This window comes from Neopsephotus bourkii, unplaced genomic scaffold, assembly GCF_033783945.1.
Source record: "Neopsephotus bourkii isolate Nb327-2 ecotype Australia unplaced genomic scaffold, CSIRO-AGI_Nbou_v1 NB_1707, whole genome shotgun sequence".
NCBI classification, from domain to species: domain Eukaryota; kingdom Metazoa; phylum Chordata; class Aves; order Psittaciformes; family Psittacidae; genus Neopsephotus; species Neopsephotus bourkii.
Window position 1 is genome coordinate 1808579 of NW_026902181.1, and position 21398 is coordinate 1829976.

Below are 21398 nucleotides of genomic sequence, written 5' to 3' on the forward strand. Positions count from 1 at the left end.
CAGAGTGCTCTTGCACCTGCAGAAGCTCTGACCATCCTGTTGGTGTAATGAGCGTGGTGTATTACACAGCTAGCAGGGATTTCAGAGTGCCTGGTGACCTTGTCTGCAGAGCTGGCCCTGGTGTCTTGCCTCTGCTCCCCAGGCTCTCCATGAGGAACCGTAACCTGCTCACTCCATATATGTGACTGTGTTTCTGCTGGCTTGGGTATAAGGAAGGTGTATTGTGAAGTATTCCCAAGTCATTCCAGTACATGGCAGATGTTTGGGACAGTGGGGGGGAGGTTTTCAAAGGGGATCTCCAATCAAGTTCATCAGAATTTCCCTTCCAGTTTCACCTCTGTGGGCACCCCCAACAGTCAGACCTGCCCCAAAAAGATGTTTGCTGTATTTAAAACTGAGCCAAGAATAAACTGTGTATTTCAACCACATTGCAGACTCCTGGAAACAAGGCCTGCCTTCATCCTTGGAGGGCTTCCCTGCTCTGCCAGGAACCACAGGGAAGAGCAACAGGAGCTTTGGCTGGAAACTGCTGCTGACAGCGTACTGTCATGAGTGACCACGTACAATACCTCTCACTGTGCTTGCCTAAAGTCTTTCCAGGTCGAGCCTTTGGCCTTGACAGCCATTTTTGATTCTCAGAAAGGGAAAAATAAGTGTCTTCTGCTGAGCATCCCACCCACAGGAAACACTGCAGCATAAAGTAGGCATGGACACTGTCCTTGGCATCAGAATCTTACTGGTCACCATGTAGCTGGTGAGCCTGCTGGGAATGGCAGCATCACTGCAGAGGGCTTTTTTTCTAGCTTGTGTTGCCATGCTGTGTCGAAGTTGAAGAGAGAGGATGTATGATCTTGTGATTAAGATCTGCAGCTGGAATTCGGGAAGCTGGTATTCAGTCCCGGTTCTTGGGGGCACGGGCAAATTTCTTAACCTATACTCCTCGCTTTCTCATCCTTTCAACATAGGCTAATAATACTTTTCCTTATCTCTTTAGGACAGGATGTAGCTCTAATTGTCTAGCACAATGCCCCACTGATCTTTCCACTGCACAGCTGTCTCAAGCTCCAGAGAGTTTTCTGGTGGTGGTGTGGGCTGTAGAAATGCCAATGCACAGCAAAGCAATTGACGACCTGATTTTCACTTTTAAGACCATAGTTACAGTGGGTGAACAGGATCAATCTGGATTTAGATTTCACCTCATGCAGAGATTTTCATATTGATATGGAGATGCCACCACCTATGTTACCACCCTGCCCATTGCTCCCCCTTTCCCAGGGAAATAGGTGTCCAACCGGAGGGCAAAATGGATGAAGTTCCAACACGGATTTCATGAAGGGGTCTTGAGACCCTCAAATGTATTCATTTATTTGATCCTTCTCTGGGCATCTGCATGACTTTTAAAGTGGCTTTGTCTAGGCCTATAATGTGTCCTCCATCTCAGTAGAATGAGCTGCTGTGAGGGCTCTGTGTAACTCTTGGACCAGTACCTGAGATGCTTCAGAAAATGAACTGCAAACTATGTGTACTGCACAAAGCTCCCATCTTAGCTCCTTTCCTCAATCTATGACAGTGCCTACAGCATGCCTGGCGGCTGAGAGGCAGAGGTGCTGTGACCTGGTATGTATTCTTAGGAAGGCATTGCCTAACTCTGCAGATGACCCCGTGCTTTCTGGTCATGTTCCTGACAGCGCTTCTGACTGCAGGCTATTCCCTCAGGCAATATCAAGGTCAGGGAAGCTGATAAGCTGTGTTATGGCTCTGTCATTTTGGCAGCTCTGCTTTTGATAGTGAGCTCCCAGCCTCCTAGGGGTGACGTATTGGAAAATGAGCCCTTTTGCAGCTGGTCTTTTGTAACAGTGACAGGGAGGTCCCCATGCACCCTAATGAAGGCTATAGGAGACATTTACTTCTTGCAATAGTGCAGTCCTGCTGGAATTGATATCCCTGGAAGAACTAAGACTTTGTCTTCTGATGGGGGCATCCCATGCTGGCCACAGATTCCCCCAGTCTATATGGTGTGTTGCCAGCAGGGAGCTTCTTTTTTTCTCAGCTTGGATAACGCTCCAGGCTTGGTTTCTCAGTCAGGCTTGCCCTAGTACAGGCAAGTCTGGGATCTTAACCCCACACACCTCAGGAGAAGAGGGGATGTGCTTCCCCCTGAAGAAGCCTTGCACGCCTCCTGGCTTCAGCTCCATGCTCCCCGTGCAGTGCTTTGCTGAATCAGAGCACGTCCCGTGCGGTGCGTTCTGCTGCATCATAACATCATTACGCAATTTGACAGCTCTGGCAACCTCTGCTCCAGTGAATCCCAGAGCTAAATGAGCAGGAGCTGTGCCAGCCAGGCTTGTGGTGTGTTTAGAAAGCCATGTGGGCGAACTCATATAGCACCTGCCCATACTAAATGCATTTTGGCAAACGGGTGTTTGTTCCTCCCTCCCTTTTGTAAGAGATGAAGCAAAAGAAAGCCCCTCCTGCATGACTTCTGTTTACTTTTTTATGATTATGAGGCTTGTCCAGTTTGCAGGTTAAGCTTGTGAAGCGTGGGACGCTGCCTCCGTTTCTGCTGGGGTTGCTCCAAGCATGTAGTGACCTGATGAACAATTCTCGTTGCAGGGACTTGAAGTTGGACAACGTGCTGCTTGACTACGAGGGTCACTGCAAGCTGGCAGACTTTGGAATGTGCAAAGAGGGCATTCATGATGGCATTACCACAGCCACCTTCTGTGGTACACCAGACTACATCGCTCCGGAGGTATAGGAACCTTTCTGAGCCCAGGCAAATTGGCTGCAATATGAAAAGTGTAGGTTAGCTTTGGAACAGCAAGTGTACTCCCTGGTGTCTTTAGCTACACCTTGACTGCTGGGTGCAAGGATTCCTCCTAGATGTATCTTGTATAATCAGTCCTTTGTGCAAGTAAAGCATGAGCAAACCTTCATGCTGCTGTAAGCACCAAGATAAGCTTGTATTTTTCTTTAGGAAATGTGAGGTGAAAAATGGAAGAGCAGCTGTAAAAATCTTGAGGCACATAAAGATACTGGCCCAGTTTAATTTGAAAGGAGATTGAATTCACCCTTGTTCCTTTTTTTCTACCTCCTCCTCTTCCCTGTCATTCCCAAATTTCACTACAAAATTAATAAACACCTCTTTAAGGAGCAGCTGCTCTCCAGATGCTGCCAGATGTTCTGACAGGGTTTCAGATCTTTCTTCAATACAACTGAATTTTTGCCAGTGGTTTCTGTTTGTGCCTTTCTCACACACTCACGCTCCTTCCCCTGTGGAGCTAAAAGCCTTGCCATTGGAGCTGGGTAAGCAATTCCTTCCCAGAGGCAAGGAAGAGGCGATGTCAACCCACACACATGGCTGCTCTGCCGCTCCTGAGGCTCAGCCAATTCTGCTGAGATCCCTTTCTTCTCCTGCTAACCCCTAGCATAGGTTTGTCTCCCAGGTGACCCTGTGAGCAGCCAAGCTCTTATTTAATGTATCTGACGTGCCTTTGTTTTGATACCAGCTTGAGATCACCTATATGTTCCTGAACACATAGCCAGCTTAGCAGAGAGCACTGTTAGGACACAGTGAGAACTTCCACATTAATGTTTCCTCCCCTGTTCCTCTCCTCCTGAGAAGCTTTAGGGTTGATATTTCTTTCCCATCTCTTCTTCAGATCCTGCAGGAGATGCTGTATGGCCCTGACGTAGACTGGTGGGCCATGGGAGTGCTGCTGTACGAGATGCTGTGTGGCCACGCGCCCTTCGAGGCAGAGAACGAGGACGACCTCTTTGAGGCCATTCTGAATGATGAAGTCGTCTACCCAACGTGGCTCCAGCAGGACGCAGTGGCAATCCTCAAAGCAGTGAGTCCATTTGGCTACTCGCGTTCTCTCTTTCTTGAGCCTAAATCCAGCAAAAGGAAGCAGGGCTGGGGGGGGGGGGGCACACACAAGCTGCTGTTACCCTGGTCTTTTTCTTATCTTGGATTGAAGGGTAAACAAACAAACAAATCCTGACACACTTAGGTGTGTTTGCATAGTTATGTCCTTCGTATGGTTCAGCTGCCTGCTTGGCAAGCAAAGTGTCTGCATGTCTGTGTGTCTGGGCATTCCCCTACTGACTTAATGATTTACACTATACAGTCAGAACAGAAGCAGCAGTTATACACAGTATCTAATCAATAGTGAGTGTATGATTTTCGTGCAATTGGGGGGGTGAAAAAGTGAAGTCTTCATGATAATCCTTCCTTCTGAGGGTAATACCAGTTATCCCCCAGGGTTTCCTGTCTACCTGAATACAAAGACAGGGGTTTGATTTTCTGTGGGGAGTAAAAAGAAATGGAGCCATACAGCAGTTTGAGGAGAGCTGTTGTTGGCTACACTTAGTCCTTGTTCTACCATGTATTCCTGAATTTTCCCAGGAGCTCTCATCCATGTGCCTTCCATCTTTTGCCTGTGACATGGGAGTGAAGCTTTTTAGAATTTCAGGCTGTGTGTGTACAAACAGTGCCTAGCGCAGTGGAATTGGCCTGGTTTTACTGTAGTGAATCAAAAGGTGATTAAATGATGAGGGTTTTAACCTACAAATGAGGAGACCTAACACGGCTGTTCTGCCACTGACTTCTTCCTGCCCCTAATCAAGACACATAATATATTTAGGCACCCTTTGGAAAGAGAAGGATAAGAGTATTCCATTTCCTTGCAAAAGCACTGTGACCAAAGGTGTGTTTAAGACTGGATACAAGTAAATATTGTTGTAATAGAGGATCTAGAAAAATAGTTGGATAAAATGGTAGCTCATAGTAACTTGTGGAGCATTGACCCGAAGAAATGAGGTAACGAATGATGGGACTATTTAAAGGAAAGAAGAGAGTTCATTTTCATTAGATCTTCAGGTTTCTGCTGAAAGACTTCTGTTGTATACTGACTGAGCAGCTACTTTCTGTATCTGAAAACACACCTAATAAATTCTACAGAAATCAACCAAGAATAAAATCCACTTCTCGAGAGGCAAAGGACTGTGTTACTGAAATCACAGGTTGTGCTCAGGAGTGATTGTCATGCTGAAGGCTACCCTTGGTCTTGGAAATAACCCGTAACATGTTCAATTTTATTTATTTTATTTTTTTAAGTGAAGTTCAGACTCTTGTGGCATTTGGAGCCACTTTCATGTTGTTGGGTTGGGAATCTTGAGTGTCTGAGCCAATTCCTCTTCTGCAGGAACAAGTAATAGCAGAGTGGATTTGCTGCAGGCATCTAGTGTAAGTATAAGATGGAGGTAAAATGTGGCCAGATAGATGCTCATCGTAGCAGGAATTTCAGGGTATGATAAAATATGAATTTTAGCCTCTTGATGAAATGCTTATTTTCCTAATTCAGCTAGGGACCTCATAGATACAGCCAGCACAAGCTTCAGTTACCCCAGGCTGCTTTAGCTCATGTTCAGAGCCCGTCTTTTAGAGTGGGTCCCTTCTGTTATTAATAGCAAGTAGCCTGATGAGAGGCTTTGGAGAAAGAGGGCCAGAATTGAGGATGGAGCTAAGAATTTAAATAAAGACCGACTGAGTGCCTCCAAAACTGCACAGTCAGCTTAGAAATTGCTGCTTACTTGCCTGAAAAAGGTCTCCTGTCCAGCTACTCTGCTTATCTGCTGTGTCACGTGTTGCTGGTGAAACCTAGATGAAAGCAAAACTGCCTCTCTGAATGCACGTGTGTTGCTCAAGAGAAGCACTAAGCTATGTATGCTTTGGGAAAATGGCTGAAATTTAGGGCATTAGCCAGGAGCCTGGTGTTTAACCAGGGGAAGTTGCAACTGGAATTTTGACTGGACCTTCAGTTCTTCAGTGTTTCTGTTCCCTGGGTGGCGGCTACCTGGAGGCAACTTTTGCATCTTATTTTACAGCACTGATGGTAAAATAAAGCCTGAATTTCTGCAACTTCACAGTAGTTGCTTTTGGGACTAAGAGCTGATCACTAGAACTCATTTCCGCCTCCCTATCTTATGCTGAGTTTTTAGAGGCGTCACATATTACCTTTAACAGGAAGGAAATATCCTGTCATGAGGTTGTCTGGGACTCTAGATTAAAAAGGGAAAAACCCACATGCTTTGATTTCTTTTGAACGATAACAAATGTGATCAGTGCTGAGGTGTATTTGCAATGTACTGATAATGTTTAGTCAGTATTTTTAGGTTTCAGTGTAACACAGAGTGGTGAACCTGGGGTTTTTGTACCTTTGTGGCTATGTTGTGAAGGAAGGTGGTAGATTTTCAGCTGCTAAGTATGTAGATTATTTTTCTCAGAGACTACTGATGCTAATATTATGTCTCCTAGATACAGCACTATTACTGTGTGAGTGTTTTCTAATCACTATTGTGTTTGCCTCCAACAAAAAGTGAACTTAAGCTTCCTGACTTACAGCTGTGACAGGGCTTTCTAACCCGTGATACTAAATGCTCCAGAGAATCAGAGCACTCAGCTACTGCAGTGACATAAATGATTATAAGTAATTACATGGCATAGGAAGCCTGTGGAAAACCAGGGAGTTAAACAGGGGGACTCCTGTATTACAGGCTAAGGCCTTAATAGCCTTAATAACTGGATTATCCCCTCACTAAAAGTTCTGGCCTCTAACCTTGAAAAGGACTAAATGAGAATTCACTTAGTCCTGAATTGTACAAAGCTCTGAAACAGAAATCAAATTCTGCCAGAAAGATGCAATTAGATGTGGATGCTTAGAGATGTTCTACAGATGGATATATCTAGGTTTAGAAAGCACTTGCTCCATTTGCCTTCATGAAAAGCTTCATTGTAAACAAGGATAATATGGTTTAGGACCCATTTTACGGATGCTGTTATTTTGATTTGCTTTTGTTTACCATAATTGTGCTTCACCAATTTCCCCCCCATCAGAAACCAGCTGATTTCTGAAAGCTGTATCCTGTTCATGTCTGCAGTTTCCCAATAATAACCAACATAGGTCCTTAGGACATCATTTAGATCACTGGGCATTCCTGGTGTGTTTTTGAGCACTGTACCAAGGAAAACAAACCAAACTCGGCATCATGGGACCTTGTTAAGAATTGAAAGCAGAAATATTTGTGCTCTACGAAAAGAAGTTTTTATCTATTTTCATTTTTAATGGTTTTTTTTACCCTTGGATATTTTCCCTCAAGAGCTGGGGAAAGAGTAGGGGGAGCTAAATCTGTGTAAATCAACTGGATTTTCCTGGAGTGAATACTCCTAGAGGAGGGAAGCAGAAAATCTCTCATGTGCTCTGCCCTGTCTTGGTGTGTCACTGGGGAATTTGGGTATTGGTGGGTCAAGTCAGGTGAAGAGGACTCAAACTGAGGTCTCCACCGCTTGTGTGAGCAACTGGGCCTGGATTTGCTTGTGGGAGTAACATAAGTGCGGAGAGGGAGGATTGCTGTTGAATGGATTCAGACCACTTCAACACATTCTAAACATTCAGTTTTGCTTTGATTTTAAGTCTTCCTCCCAAAAGGTTTCTCCATAGCCCTACCTGAATGCAGTCACAAGGAGTTTATGCCAGAGGAGTTATTGGGTTTGTGTGAGTAAAAGAAATTCTTTCAAATGCTCTTTGCCATCGGTTGACAGAGTTGTCACCAGTTTGTGATGATAAAGAGACTGTGAAAGAGAAGCTTTGTGAGCATGCAGAGAGCAGAGACTGCTGCACTGTATCTTTTACAGGGAGAGTGCAGCTGGAGTTCACAGCATGTTGATGTTCTGAATTTGTAAATTGTCACTAGCAGAAAGTGCTTGAACAGAAAGGGTGTCTTTTCAGGCAGCCAGAGGCTTTGGGATTCAGCTGACTGAACTGCAAGATGAAACACAATCCTTGCGTTTCCCATAAGCAGAGTGGTATTTTGGCAGCACGTTTCACCCACTTCATGTATGACTTTCTCAAATGCAATTCAGTCATGCTATCTTGCTCACAGTCAGGCTTAGCTGAGGGGAGAACAGGGACACAGTGAAAACCAGATCTCAAAAGTCGATGGCCTAATAGGAGGCAAATTCCTAGGGAAAGCTACAGGGATTTTCCTTTCCAAGTCTGATTTCAGATGAGGAGAGAAGGTCTAAGCCTATTGAATTGCTCCATGAACTGATGATCTGAAATAGCAGTGGTTTGCCTAAAGGTTTGGAAACTTGGAGGAACAAATGCAGCTTGGATGTTTTCACTCTGAGCCAGGTAACAGCAGGAGCTAGAAAGCAGCATCTCCCCACAGAAATGTCAGCATTGCTCTGCCTTCTGCACCCTTGATTTCTGACCTTCTGTCACAGCTGAGTCTGAGGAAGCCAAGTATGTCATCTTAGTGTTTGCATGCCAACCTCCAGTCTTAATGTGAGCTCTGAAACACTTTTGGCTTAGCTGAAATGCTCCTTCTGAAAGTGAGGCTTGGGCAGCCTTGCCTATAGCTGTATATTTTGGGGATATAGATGAGACTAAAGCCTGCTCTCCTTCCAGCTGGTTAAAACTATGCATTTTGAAGAGAACACTACTGGAGTCAAGAGACTGAGCAAAAATCTTTGTCTCCCTCCAAGTGGTTTTCATGTAAAAAATAAACACCAGACAAGAAAAGAGGAAGATGCAGAGGAAATTGGCTGTGATTTTAGCAGCCTGCACTCCTGCCTAGGGCAGGTGGAACAGCACAGGGGAATCCAAATGCCGGTGGACTAGTGCAGAGAGGGAGAGGTATTGAAAGGTGAGGGAGATCGGCTGAGAGTAAACACGACATGTCTCAGAGAAAATTGATGTCAGCAATACAGAGCTAAGGGTACAAAGCAAAACTTGAAGATTGTCTGTTTTTCTAGAGAACAATAGCCTGGAAGTGACGCTGACTCAAAAGGCAAATACTCAGGTTTAGTGAACTCTCCTCTGCTTTGTGTCACAGAATTGACTTCCTCCCTCCAGGTAGCTGCACTCTGACAACACCACTGAAGTTGAACATGCACAGCAGCCCCCCCATCCTCCTTTATACTTTGCTCTTGCAGATTTCCTTAAAATCCCCTCTGTATTGTCAGGTTAACATCAAGGAGCTGTCGTGTCTGGGAATTAGTGCTTCAGACTCAGGTGCAGTAGCAGTGGTGTTCTGTGGGTCAGCAGGAGCCAGGTCTTGCTCTTGTGACCTGTGTTTTATGGACTCAGTTTTGGTTGCTGGAGCACAGGGTAAGGGAGTTGGGATTTCCTTCCCAGCTTCTGGAAGGAGGGAGCTTGCATGATTCTCAGGAGCAGCTGGATGGGTAATGGTTAAATGTGCCACAATTTAAATCCCACAGCCTTGAAGCCTGATCAAGAAGTCAAAAAAAAAAGCCCTGATCTGAAAAGGAAAAGACTTTCTCACTTCATAGGAGTTCATGTCACAGACTGACACCCAGAAATGATGGCTTTTCTGTTAGTTCCCTCTTTTTTTGGCTTGCTTGTACAGCTAGCACACACAGCGATGTCCAACACCATGGGCTCGCTGGCACTGTAAATTACCCCCTTTGCTAGGAGGCAGCACACATGGGTTTTTCTGGAGAGCAAGAAAAGGGCTCAGGAATGCTGCAGTGTAGAAGGCAGACAGCCATTTCGCTTTTACTGGGAGAGAGGTATTGGGGCCCTTCCACAATAGCTTGGCCAATTTTCATCTTGTTAATTAAAAAAGCCACTCAAAACTTTCTACAGGAGTTTGTCATTCCCTTGTTGCCCAGAAGAGTGAATGTGAGGTTGCCTTAGGTCCCTCAGTCACTCAGGTAGCCATCAGACACAAGAGACTTCCCCACAAGGTACTGTAATGAGTAGGGTATTGCTCCACCAGCAGTTTCTCTGGAGTTGATGGGGGAAGCCTGTGGATATGATTTCAAAATGTCCTGCATGCAGAGCACAGGGCAGTCCAGTCTGTCTGTAAGCAGGGTAACAGCTCCAGCAGAGCCCTTGGAGAGTCAGATTGTGCTGCACGTGTTTACCGTAACAGGCTGAGAAGAAAGAAGATTGGAGAGGTAGAGATTTCCCTAGGGCACTCCACCCTGGTGCAGCTGAAGGACAGAAAGCAAAGTGAATTGAGCTGTGCTTCAGGAGGACTAAAGTACCCATCCTAAGAGGATGCTACCATGACTGCCCAAACCCTTGGTGAGGGCCCCTCTTGTGTGTGCTGCAGCTTATTTTCAGAAAGGCTTTCTGGATGGTGAGTGCTCTATGATGAACCTGAGTGGCCCCACCACTGTAAGGAGCTTGAAAATGCCATTAATGAAGAGAGGAGGCAGAGGGCCAGCGTTTTTACATCAGAAAAAAAGAACATTTTTAAATGTAGTCAAAGTGAAGAGTCTGGTGTGACAGAAGAATGGAGGGGAAAGGGCTAGTTTTGGACTGCTGGCAAGGACACCTAAGCTCAGGAGAGATGTGGATGGTGCAAGGTGCCTACTTGCTGCAGTTGGTCACCCCAACATCAGCATAGAGGGGGAGGTCTTCTGAAATCTGGAGAAGTTTATTCTCTTCACGCACTGCACTTGTTCAAGGCCCAGCACCCCTGGATACTGAGAGATCAGAACTAGCTCTCATCAGCTCAGATACCATGGTGAGTGTCTGCATCCTCCTTGTACAGACTCAGAATACCTGGGCTGTGCTTTGCTTGGCATGTTCGAGTGCAGTACATAGGTGATCCCTGCTCCATTTGTGCCTCGCCTTTTCCCTAAGTCAGGGTGGTTAGTTTGACTACTGTGTGAACTAGACTAAACCCCCATGTTTGTGCTTTCCAGTCCTCTCCTGAACACTTACGAAGTGTGAAACAAGGCAGCAAGGTTGCCTATGTTTCCTTTACATCGCTCTGCGCAAGCTCATGTCTGTTCTTCAGCTTGCATCCTATAGATCTGAGCCAAGTTCGTTTTTTCCAACAGACAGAAAAAGGCAGATAATCTGTTTCACATGCAGTGCTGGAATAGCCAGAATTAACTTGTTTCTGAATGTAACAGATGCTGGGAGTATTTTTTAGGTAAAGATTAAAAGGAAAAAAGAAAAACACAATGGTGGACCCACTGAAATCAGAGAGATCTAGATGAGCTCATTGCTTTATCCTCAGAGCTGAGGAGCTTGTTAACAAAGGCAGATAGATATTAAAAATGCCTTCAAATACACCAATAAATTATGCTCCTTGGCATCTCTTCAGAGTTGGCAGGCTTGGTAAATCCTCTTGCACAGTTTGATTAAGCTTTGGCTGTAAGAGTGAGGTCAATATTTAAATCTCTGTGTGAAACTCTATGCTGGCTCTGTGTACACATTTTTCCTTTATTTTGTTATTTAGAAAAGCTTTCACCTTGCATTTCCTTGTTGGCTCCAGACCCTCTACTGCAAAAGCTGGACTCCAGAGCTTGTTGTTCCCCAACTGGGAAGGAGTTTTGCAGTTTTAAATGATCTTGTCTTGATAATTTTTGCCATAAACATACACTGTGGTGAAGTGACAAGGCTGTGCTCCGCCACAGATTGCCTTCTTACCTCTTTTGCCTGAGCTTGCACATCCATCGCTGTAACATGCTGTCTCTTATTCTTTGCCTCCTAATACTCAGCAAACAGCTTTCTCCAATGATTTTAATCTCTTCTGTCGATTGATCTGATCACACCTCTTTCTGAAGCACTTCTCTTCCCTACAGTAATAGTCCCATGCTTCTGAATAATTCACTGTGGAAAGAAAACTAGAGCCATCTCTACATTGCTTGCCAAGGACAAATTCATCTTGATGTAGTCATTAAGACTTACCTTTCCCTTTCCAATAGGCTGAAATTAGCTTCTTGTTGAAGTCTGCATTATGCAGGCTCAGATTTGCAAACAGAAGCTTCTAACCCAGCCTATTGTAATATCAGGTGTGACTCATCCTCCTCTTTCTTGCCCCAGATGGGAAAAAAGTGAAGGAGCATTCATTGTGCCGACTTTGTCTTCCCCTTCTTCTTTTTCTGCTTGCTCCTAGGTGCTCAGGAAGAAGTGATTCCTGTGTCTGAGCCTAGGACTTGTTCTGGGCTCCCTTCTCAGCTCTGCTATAGTTAAACCGTGCGATTATAGCCCCTCAAAAGTGTTTTGGTGAAGTCCATTAAAATCTAATCTTGGGGGAAGGCCCAAGGCTTCCCTTGAGAACCTGGCTTCCACCTAGAGATGGGAATTACAGCTGAATGATGGGACCAGCTGTGCTGTGCAGTGGAGCTGGCCAGTCTGTCTAACTGGGGGGTCTGCTAGAGCTAACAGATCTCCAACTGTCCGAGCCATTCAGGGCTGTAGGTCTTACTTGTCCTTCCAGCTTTGAACTTTCTAACCTGCTGTGTCTTTTCAGGAACTTTAAAATTAAAAGAATTGAAATATAACCAAGACCACAAAAAAGCTCCTTTGAAGTATTTTCCTGTGGGGTTTTTTTTCTATTTTTTTCTTTTTTTTAATTGGCCTAGGTTTGTCTGGGGCACTTTAGTCCCTTTGTACTTGACCCTATGTAAATAGGCCACCCAGGGTTGTGTAATAGATTCCCAGTTCCTCTTGACAAGACCATCAGAAAAGGATTGTTTTCCCATGCAACCCTAGGGAAATTTTACCATTGCTTAAAACGAAAGTGAGATCATATCCCCAGACTGTTAACAAGTGAGATGCTCATTCTTCATCCATGTTTGTGTTAGTCTGATGGATGTATTGATTTAGTAATTGACCTGCATATCCCCATGTCATACCTATAGTCCAGTTGGAGTAATCTAAAAGCAGCAGCTGGAGTTTGATACTGTCTGGGCAGCCCATGCAGCTGGTGACCCACATGGGAACTGGGGTTGACTCATCAGTTCTGAAAACACAGATTTCTACAGTGATATCTTGACCAAAACCTATGTTAAATATTCCATATATCTAATGAATAAATTTAATTTCTGTTTAATATGATTTATTACAGGAGTACCGAGGGCAGACGGGTCAAAAATGGCCAATATGCATTTGATACTTGTGGCCTTTTCATCTGCGTTAGTGTTGATGAATTATTTATTGATGAGTGGGGAGGGGCATGGAAGCAGGCAGGTTTCAGAACAGCAAAGAAGTTTGTAGCTATTCAGACAACATTTAATTCCTGTATTTTGGGCTAAGTTCTGGTGGTAGTCAGCAATGTTATACTAGTTAACACTACTAGGAGATTTGGGCCCAGGCGTGTCTATCCCACATCTGAGTTGCTTTATCTGGTTTATTTTGCTAGGCTCCCTTGCTCACACTGTTTGCTGATACGCAGTTAATCCTTCTTGTTTCCTTGGGCTTTGACTGGGCAGCATTGAACAGCCATTTCTGTACTAGGGAAAGCAAGATCAAATTTATCTGCTTATTATCCACTGCACTGACATTTTGTCCTTCTTGCCTGCGGCTGGCACATTAAACATGTGATTGCTGTCATGCTTATTGTTACAGTCTTCTGGCTTGTAGGAGCAGGACTGAATGCTGTTGTTGACCTCCCTTCCCATTCCTCTTTTATCTGGAAAAGGAGATAACAGAAATCTCTCACTCTCTTTCTTCCTCTCTTCCTCCTTAAAATGCTTTCACAGAGCAGCCGTGTACTTCTTAGCCCTGCCACTGCAGTCACTGGACCCTCTCTGCACTGAAGGGTTTCACCTGCTCAGAGTTTTCTGTAGCCATAACACCATCATGGGGGTAGAAGCACCCTGTACAAGCATGGGTTGCATTCTGGATAGGATGTACTTTGCACAAGTACAAATCAGGGCTTTTAGCAGTCGATCCTGCTGTGCCTGGGGTAGGAAGCCAGAATGCCACATGGCCTCTAATGGCTGCAATCAGAGCAAATGCCCAGTGTAAAACAGAGGCAGCATTCAAGAAAGCTGCAATGACTCCAAGGCCTATTCTCAGCAGCACAATCCTCACTGAAGGTCAGTAAGACTTGGGCTCCCAAGCCTGGCTCACACCCATAGCCAAATTGCTGCAGTACCAGGCACTGGCTGAGCTGCTTGCAAGTACAAGGAATTCCATAGGAGAGCTCTCCACAGCTGATGACATTTGCGGAAATTGGGGTTGCTTCTCATAACCCACTTGTGTGTCTGAGCCCTGGATTGCTCCTGTGTGGGGGAATGAGGCATGCTTGCGAGCATCACCCTGGCAGGATTGTGATGGAGGTTGATGGGAGCCTTGCCCAAAGAAGCAAAGGACAAGACTGGCTGAAATAAGCAGCTTTTTATTAAAAGATAAATAAAGGAAGAGGGGAGGGGGTAAGTGTCTGCTATGCTAATGCCACCTGGCTTCCAATCTTTAAAAATAATACCAACATTGACAGAGCCATAGAGCCATCTTTCTTCTCCTTTATTTAGGGGTGGATGAAGGCTAATGAAACCCCAGAGTGTGGGTTTGTTTGCCTTACCTAATAGGCAGCCAAACTGTTTTCAGCAATTGCAGCATTCAGTTCACAGACTCATGGAGAGAAGCCTTAATTAGAGTAATTGCTCTATTTATATAACGATTCCCTTTTGTCTGTGATCAGATAGATCTTTGAGAAATCCTATTTCCTTTCGAGTTAATTTCTGCCTTGTTAGTTTAGCTCATGAATCTGAATGAAGATGGGCATGTTGGATATCTCCTGATCTCTCTGCTCTCCCTCATTCCTAGAGGGGAGACCCTGGGGTGTTAATCTATGCTGTTGCTGCTGCTTTGTGCTTTGGGAAAGCAACAGGCAGGAAATGTTAATACTGTGAACAGGGAAATCTTGTATTCCTTTAATGGATTGGGCTTGACTACTGCATTGGCACAATCCTGAATTCCTCTGAGGCATGTGGTGTGATGGAGAGGACCTGAGACCGAGGATCTGCCATCAATCCTGAAGTCCTCTGAGGCATGTGGTGTGATAGAGAGCAGCTGACACTGAAGGTCTGCTGTTGTATCTGTGACAGGCTGCTCTTGGGCTCCTGGCAAAATGATGAATTTCTCTGGGTCTCTCTTTCCTGCTTCTGAGATGGGGGATAACTTCCATTTCTGCTGTACACTTGCATTTGAAAGATGAGCTGCCCGGGGCACAGGCTTTCTCTTACAAGGTAAACGCACCCTGCCCAGGGCAACAAAGTCCTGATGGGAGCTGGTACCTCTAAGACTTTCTTTAATATAAGAAATAATAATTTCATCCTTGTCTAGGTGGCTGACAGTGTGAAGGGAATGGCTGAGCAGGAAGTTGTATTCCTCTTCCTGAAGCGCATTACTTCTGTGAAGGGGTCTGGGTTTGTTAGTGTCTTCCTAGAACATGACACAATTTAACACGATCTAGTCACTGTGATATTTCTCATAAAGTTAATTGTCCTGTTGCAGATAGCACATACATGAGTTAGGTAAAACCTATTGGGGATTCCAGTATTGAGAAAGGGAACTTGTAAATTCAAGGAAATGAATGCTTGGAACCATCTGTTTTGTGCAAACATCCCTTCCAACTTCCAGGCCGTTAAACTGATTTGCAAACTCAGCCTCTTGAGACAGAAGTTGCAATGCTGCATGTGAGCAGCACTGAAGAAGCCTCATACAGCATTGCCCAGCAGACAGGGAGACCTGGACCCCTTCCCAGCATGGTCTGTGCCACATAGTGGGTGAAGGGGAGGACCAGCATGGGTACCCTTCTCTCCCTCACCTGCCTGTGGGCTGAACTCCCAGGGCTGATGCAGGCTTTTCCTAATGGTTGGCACCGCTATGTTGTATTTTTCCCTTGTAACTTCTTGGACCCTCTGTGGACTAATCTTCAGCTTTTAATTTCTTGTCATGGCTTGCTGCATTTTCTTTCAGTAAATGTTTTCAAATGATCTCATGAAGTCATGTTTTTGGCTCATTCCAACTGCTGGTTTTGGCTGCGATGCTGCTGAGAGGGTTAGCTGAGGTCAGTGAGAGCCTTGCTCAAGTTTGCTGCTCGGTAGATTGGTGTAGCCTAAAGGGACCCAGTCTGAGGATGCTCACAATGGGGTCTACACTGGAATGGGATAATACCTGTGGTTGGATGTGATAATAAAGCAAGGGCTTGATGGCCTGATTCAGGCATAAGATTGACGGTCTTGCTATTGATTTTCCTGGGAGGCTTCTTGGATTTGAGTGATTACATATTTGTTTTTGTTCAGGAACATCTCTGTTTTGCCTTGTTTTTACTGTTGAATTATTTTTCTCTGTTTCTTCACTGAGCTCTGTATGCCAGAGGCTGAGCTTCATGCTGGATTCTGGATTATCATGCAAAATTAGAGATATTCAATAAACATTAGGAAGTGACATTTTGCCAGATGAAAAACTTTCAGCTGAGCACCTTCTCTCATCACCTGCAAAAACACTGGAGGTTTGTACTTGGAAGGACGTTTAGGGCTCCCCAGCCTGTAAAGCAAGAGTCAAACCCTGGCCTTCATGTGGATGCCAGGAGCAGGCAACACTTTCTAAGACATTTTCCAGCTGTTTCTGAATGCAGCCAAAGGGATCAGGTGAAAGGTTAACTACCCTTCCAAAAACTTTTATGCTGCACAGCCTGCATGTGTGCAGAGGGCAGCATCTGTTTGCTCTGGGCACTCAGCTTTACCCCTCCTGCTGCAGAAGTGCCTCTTACATGGACAGAGATGTGGGTATGAACTATTTATTTCAGAGGTGATGGCTGAGCTTGTAATTAAGTTCCTCAGAAATCCCAGGTTCTTTGTCTGCTTTGCTAGAAGTGCCATCAGATAGCAGGTGTCATGAAACAGGCTGTCAGACGCTACCCTACTGCAGCAGAGAAGTGTCAGTACTGCGTAAGGTAGAGGGAGAGAGAGAGAGAGTTCATGGGGTTTTGAGCCCTTGAGAGGCCATTACTGTCTTTTGGGGTTTTTGTGAAATACTGAACAACACAAACTAAAACCACTAAAACCAAACCAAAACAAAAATCCATTTATTTGTCAGTGCAGTAGTTTTTAGTGAAGCCAAATAATGTTTGAAAGGACTAGTTACTCATTTTAGTGAAATTGGCTTCCAAAATTTCATCTTTTAATTTCATATATCTCTTGCAGTAAGGCAGGTAACTCTGTTCCAGTGTAAAACATCAGTACTGTCTCAGTTGGAGTCACCATTTGTGCATCTGCTTTTCGGTCCAATTGCCAAATAAAGACTACAGCGGCTCCCCAGAGAAAACACCCCATCTTCACCAGGCTGTGATGAACCTGCCCCCTCCAAAATTCACTGGGAGTTTTTATGTAAGGTAGGAGCATCAGTGGTCCCAGAATACAGGACTATATTTCATGTACTGCATTACGCTGCTCAAAGGCAACATTTTTAGTCCCCTGTGCAGATGGAAGCAAGAGGACTCAGCACAGTGTACAATATATTTATCAGGGATGTAGGTTAATGATAAGAGACCAATTGTCCTTTGAAATGATACCACACCCTGTGGGTGTTGACCTATTGGAGTGAGTCCAGAGAAGGGCCGGAAAGATGATCAGAGGGCTGGAGCACCTCTCCTATGGAGACAGGCTGAGAGAGCTGGGGTTGTTCAACCTGGAGAAGGCTCCAGGGAGACATAAGAGGAGCCTTCCATTACCTAAAGGGGCTGACAAGAAATCCGGAGTGCGGCTTCTGACGAGGACTTATAGTGACAGGACAAGGGGAATGGTTTTAAACTGAAAGAGGGTAGATTTATATTAGATATTAGGAAATTAATCTTCACTATGAAGACATTGGCGAGACACTGGCACAGGCTGCCCAGAGAGGTTGTGGCTGCCCCATCCCTGGCAGTGGCTGAGACCAGGTTGGACTGGGCTTTGAGCAGCCTGATCTAGTGGAAGGTGTCCCTGCCCATGACAGGGGGTGGGAACTAGACGAGCTTTAAGGTCCTTTCCAACCCGAAGCATTCTGTGATTCTCTTGCTGAAGCAGGCTAGCTTGAGTTTGATTTCCTTGAAGGGGAGGCTTCTTCACGTAGAGCGTATGATTTATATTCACTTTCAAGGTCCTAAGCCTGCGTTAGGCTCTTCCACAATATCTAGAAAACAAGCGTAGAGAAACATGTCTGGAGTTGTTTATGCTGCTGGTGGGACACTGCATCCTTTGGGACACTGCATCCTTTGATACCCTCGTACTCCAAAGCTCTTGTTTGGCATAGCAAGGGAGGCAGCAGCCTGACAGCTGCAGAACGTACTGCTCAGTCATGTGCCCATAGGTCACCTCATTCCTATTGGAGATAGGGATTAATAGAGGTGTTTTGTGGCAGCCCAGTATACCTCTCAGCCACTGCTGGAACACAGGGGCATGTGTTCCAGCAGTGGGTGAATTTGAAGCCTTCGCTCTCCTCCTGCCTCCTTTAGGCACCCAGTGTGGGGTAGATGGTTCCTGGGTTTCTTAAACTGCAGGTCCAGTGCTCAGATGGGAGGTGGCCGTTTGAATTTGCACAGTCATTTTGTTTTGAACGCTATGTTTTGTTTTTTCAGCGCTCAAAACAGCCCACCTCAAGGGATGGCACTTGCCTTATCTTCATTGTCCTAACAAACAGGGTATTTTAAGCAGACAGGAATGCATTTACATTGGCTCTCAGCTTGTTTCATGGATGCCTTTGCTTGGTAAAATTTTGGCATCATGTAGAATAAAACAAGCAAACAGGAATATAAATACATTTTTATATCCCAGGCCTCTGAACTGGTCTGAGAAGGGACAGTCCAGTTTAGGCTTTGTTTTTATATGGTTGTGCATGAATGGGAATCCAAGCAAAGCACGTTACCAGCCCTTTTCAGAGATTATTTGCTTTCATTACTTTGTTGTGGTTATTTGTCTACTTCTCCAGGTTTAGTAGAAGCTTCCTGGTGTAATGGAGGTGGTGGCAGGTCAGGAGCCAGGAAACAAGGAACTTACTCCTAACTCTTCTCTCCTTTTTGTCTTGTCTCTTTGGGCTGTTTTTCTCTATACCACTCCCAGCACCAGCAAGCTCTGATCTTGTTTGAGCTTTCTAGGTGTTCCAGCAATGCAAATAAGAGCTAGTGAGGTGCAGATATCCGTATGTGCAGACAAAGAAGCTGGGCAGGGAATCTCTAGAGAAAGATGGGGCTGCCAGGAGATTTCTGGCCTGTTTTGCAAACCAAAGAAGCTTAGTTCAAGACTTGAAAAAGCTTGTCTGAACCGGGTCTCCAAGAGATTTTGGCTTGACCCATTTCTTGCTTGGAAAGCAGACTGTTGTCTGGGGATCAGTATCCCACAGAAGTTTTGGGGCAGAGCCTCTTGGGAAACAAAACAGCGTTGGGGTTGTGCTGGTAGAAAGGGAGAGGAATGGGTTGAAAGGCTTGGGAGACAAGTTCTGCTTTTACTTGGGCCTGATGCTGGGAATGCGGCATGACTGAGGGCCAAAGAGTCCAGAGAACCATGGGAAGACCCCAGCTGCAGAGTCATGCCGGGTCTGCTCCTCTCCTGGTGACTGCTCTTACGAATCTGGATGCACTCGGCAGCCCTTTATATTGATGTTTGGGGTGGAATGGTGGGAAACAGTTCTGCCATAGGGAATCCCATGGCAACACATGTCCTTGAAGGGCTCAGGAGATCAGGGTGGAGCTGGGGGGTTGTGCTGATGTCAGCAGAGTCGGGGGTACCTGCGAGGTCTCAGCTGAAGATGCCTCATGTACTTTGGCTCTGAAGCCCCATCAGGATGGGGTATTGAGCAGACTTCTAAAATAAATCTGGCAGTCGTCTTTCTTCCCCCCATCTTCTCCCTAGGTAGGGAATGACTAGAGCTTTTATCTGCTTATCCTAGGAGAATTTGTACCTTCTGAAAAGCTCCTACAGTCAGAATGAAGTTGGTCTGCACCTCCCTTTCTTTTAATTTCCCCATTGCTGAGATGCAGTAGACTTGCTCATTGCTGAAACAGTGACCGATTGTCTGGTTTGGCTGGTTCAGCTATTTGCTAAACATAATGCTCTTTCATCTTCGAGGAAATCGTCTGGACACCTCCACCAGAGTGGAGCTTGCTTTATGCTGCTATTTCAATAGGCAAATAAAAGCGGCTATTTTCCCAGTTTAAACATAACCTGATTTCTCTAATGAATTAGAAATACTTTGGGGAGGGGCGATGCTGGGTTTTTACTGAATTTTTAAGAACTATAATCCTAAATTAGCAAGCCAACTCGCTCTTTTCCTGCCTAGGGAAAGGATTCCCCTCCTCCCCCAGTATTTCCCTTCCCCTTAAGAAATATCTGCAGCACTCACACTTCATCATTCTTGTTAGGATTAAAGGGCACCCGCCAGGGCCCTCTCACACCATGTGTGTGATGTATGGCTTTTCTCATCTCTCCCTGGCAAATCAGGGCACTTTGGCTGAGGTTCGAGATTTCTTTTCACTGGTCACAGAATAAAAGTGTTACTAAAAAGAATCCTCTTTTAGAGTTTCACTGTTGAGAGAGGAGACCATCACCTGTCTGCTCTCATCTGCTCAGGGCTGGGGGGCTCTAAAAGCCAGTGCCTTGATCTTTTTCCTCTGTCTCCTGAGATGACAGGAAGGAAAGCGTAGGCTTCTGGCTGTGCTTCAGCAGGCTGAGGTTTAGGAAAAAGATGCAGCTTGGGACTGACTCCAGTCCAAAGCCTGGGGAGCAGCATTTGAGAGTGAGCTTGTATTCCTGAGAATTTAATACAGAAATAAATAACCATCAAAACCACTGTGCAACATTTATAATGGTGCAAAGGATGTAATTCAACTTTCCTTTCTTATTGTGGTAACCAAGGATTTGACCAAAAGAAAAAGGACCAAGGAGAAATACACCCTGACATCTTCCTTTAGAGAATGAGTGAAGTTCCTTGCATGCAGCTCCAGTGCAATGAAACGGAGAAGTCTGGCCAGCAACTGGGTTCAACAGGAAAGCTGAGGACAAGCTTTTGTGTGACTGCTAATAGCTCTCTCTCCCATGGCCTTGCCGGGTGGGAGGGAACAAACAGCCCTTTCTCTTTTGCAGTTCATGACGAAGAACCCCACCATGCGGCTGGGCAGCCCGGGGCTGGGCGGTGAGAGTGCGATTCTGCGGCACCCCTACTTCAAAGATCTGGACTGGGACCTGCTGAACCAGCGCCAGATGGAGCCACCGTTCAGGCCCCGAATTGTACGTGGGAAGGAAGGGTGGGGGGAAGGAACCTTGTTTGTTTTCTTCTCTTCTGGGTTCTGTAAGGTTTGTTCCCCTCAGAAAGAAAAGGAGGCGAAGGGAGGACAACTTTGACACAAAAGCCCTGGCCCAGGAGGTGAGGTCTTGGCTTGGCTGCTAGTTGGCCACCTGACGTTGTACAGGTCACATTTCTCCTCCATGCAGGGTTTTCAGAGGCAACTCAGCCAAAAGATGCAGGTTTGTAAGAGCAGCTGCAGCAGGTTAGGCACCTAACTACTCTTTGCCTTGCCCCAGACATAAGGCAGGGTAAGTAATCCTCATCCTGCCCACTCCGCCTACCCTTCACAATTGGGCTGTC

At 45.5% G+C, this 21398-nt stretch overlaps 1 protein-coding gene across 2 annotated transcripts in view; it reads left to right on the forward strand.

The window, feature by feature from the left end:
• Positions 1–21398, forward strand: part of PRKCH (protein kinase C eta) — a 115463-nt gene that overhangs the window by 91945 nt on the left and 2120 nt on the right. For both annotated transcript variants that reach the window (XM_061376168.1, XM_061376169.1), the window contains 3 exons: positions 2614–2752; positions 3663–3851; positions 20897–21040. In XM_061376168.1, coding sequence (XP_061232152.1) covers positions 2614–2752; positions 3663–3851; positions 20897–21040 — 472 coding nt within the window. The remainder of the gene's footprint in view (positions 1–2613; positions 2753–3662; positions 3852–20896; positions 21041–21398) is intronic.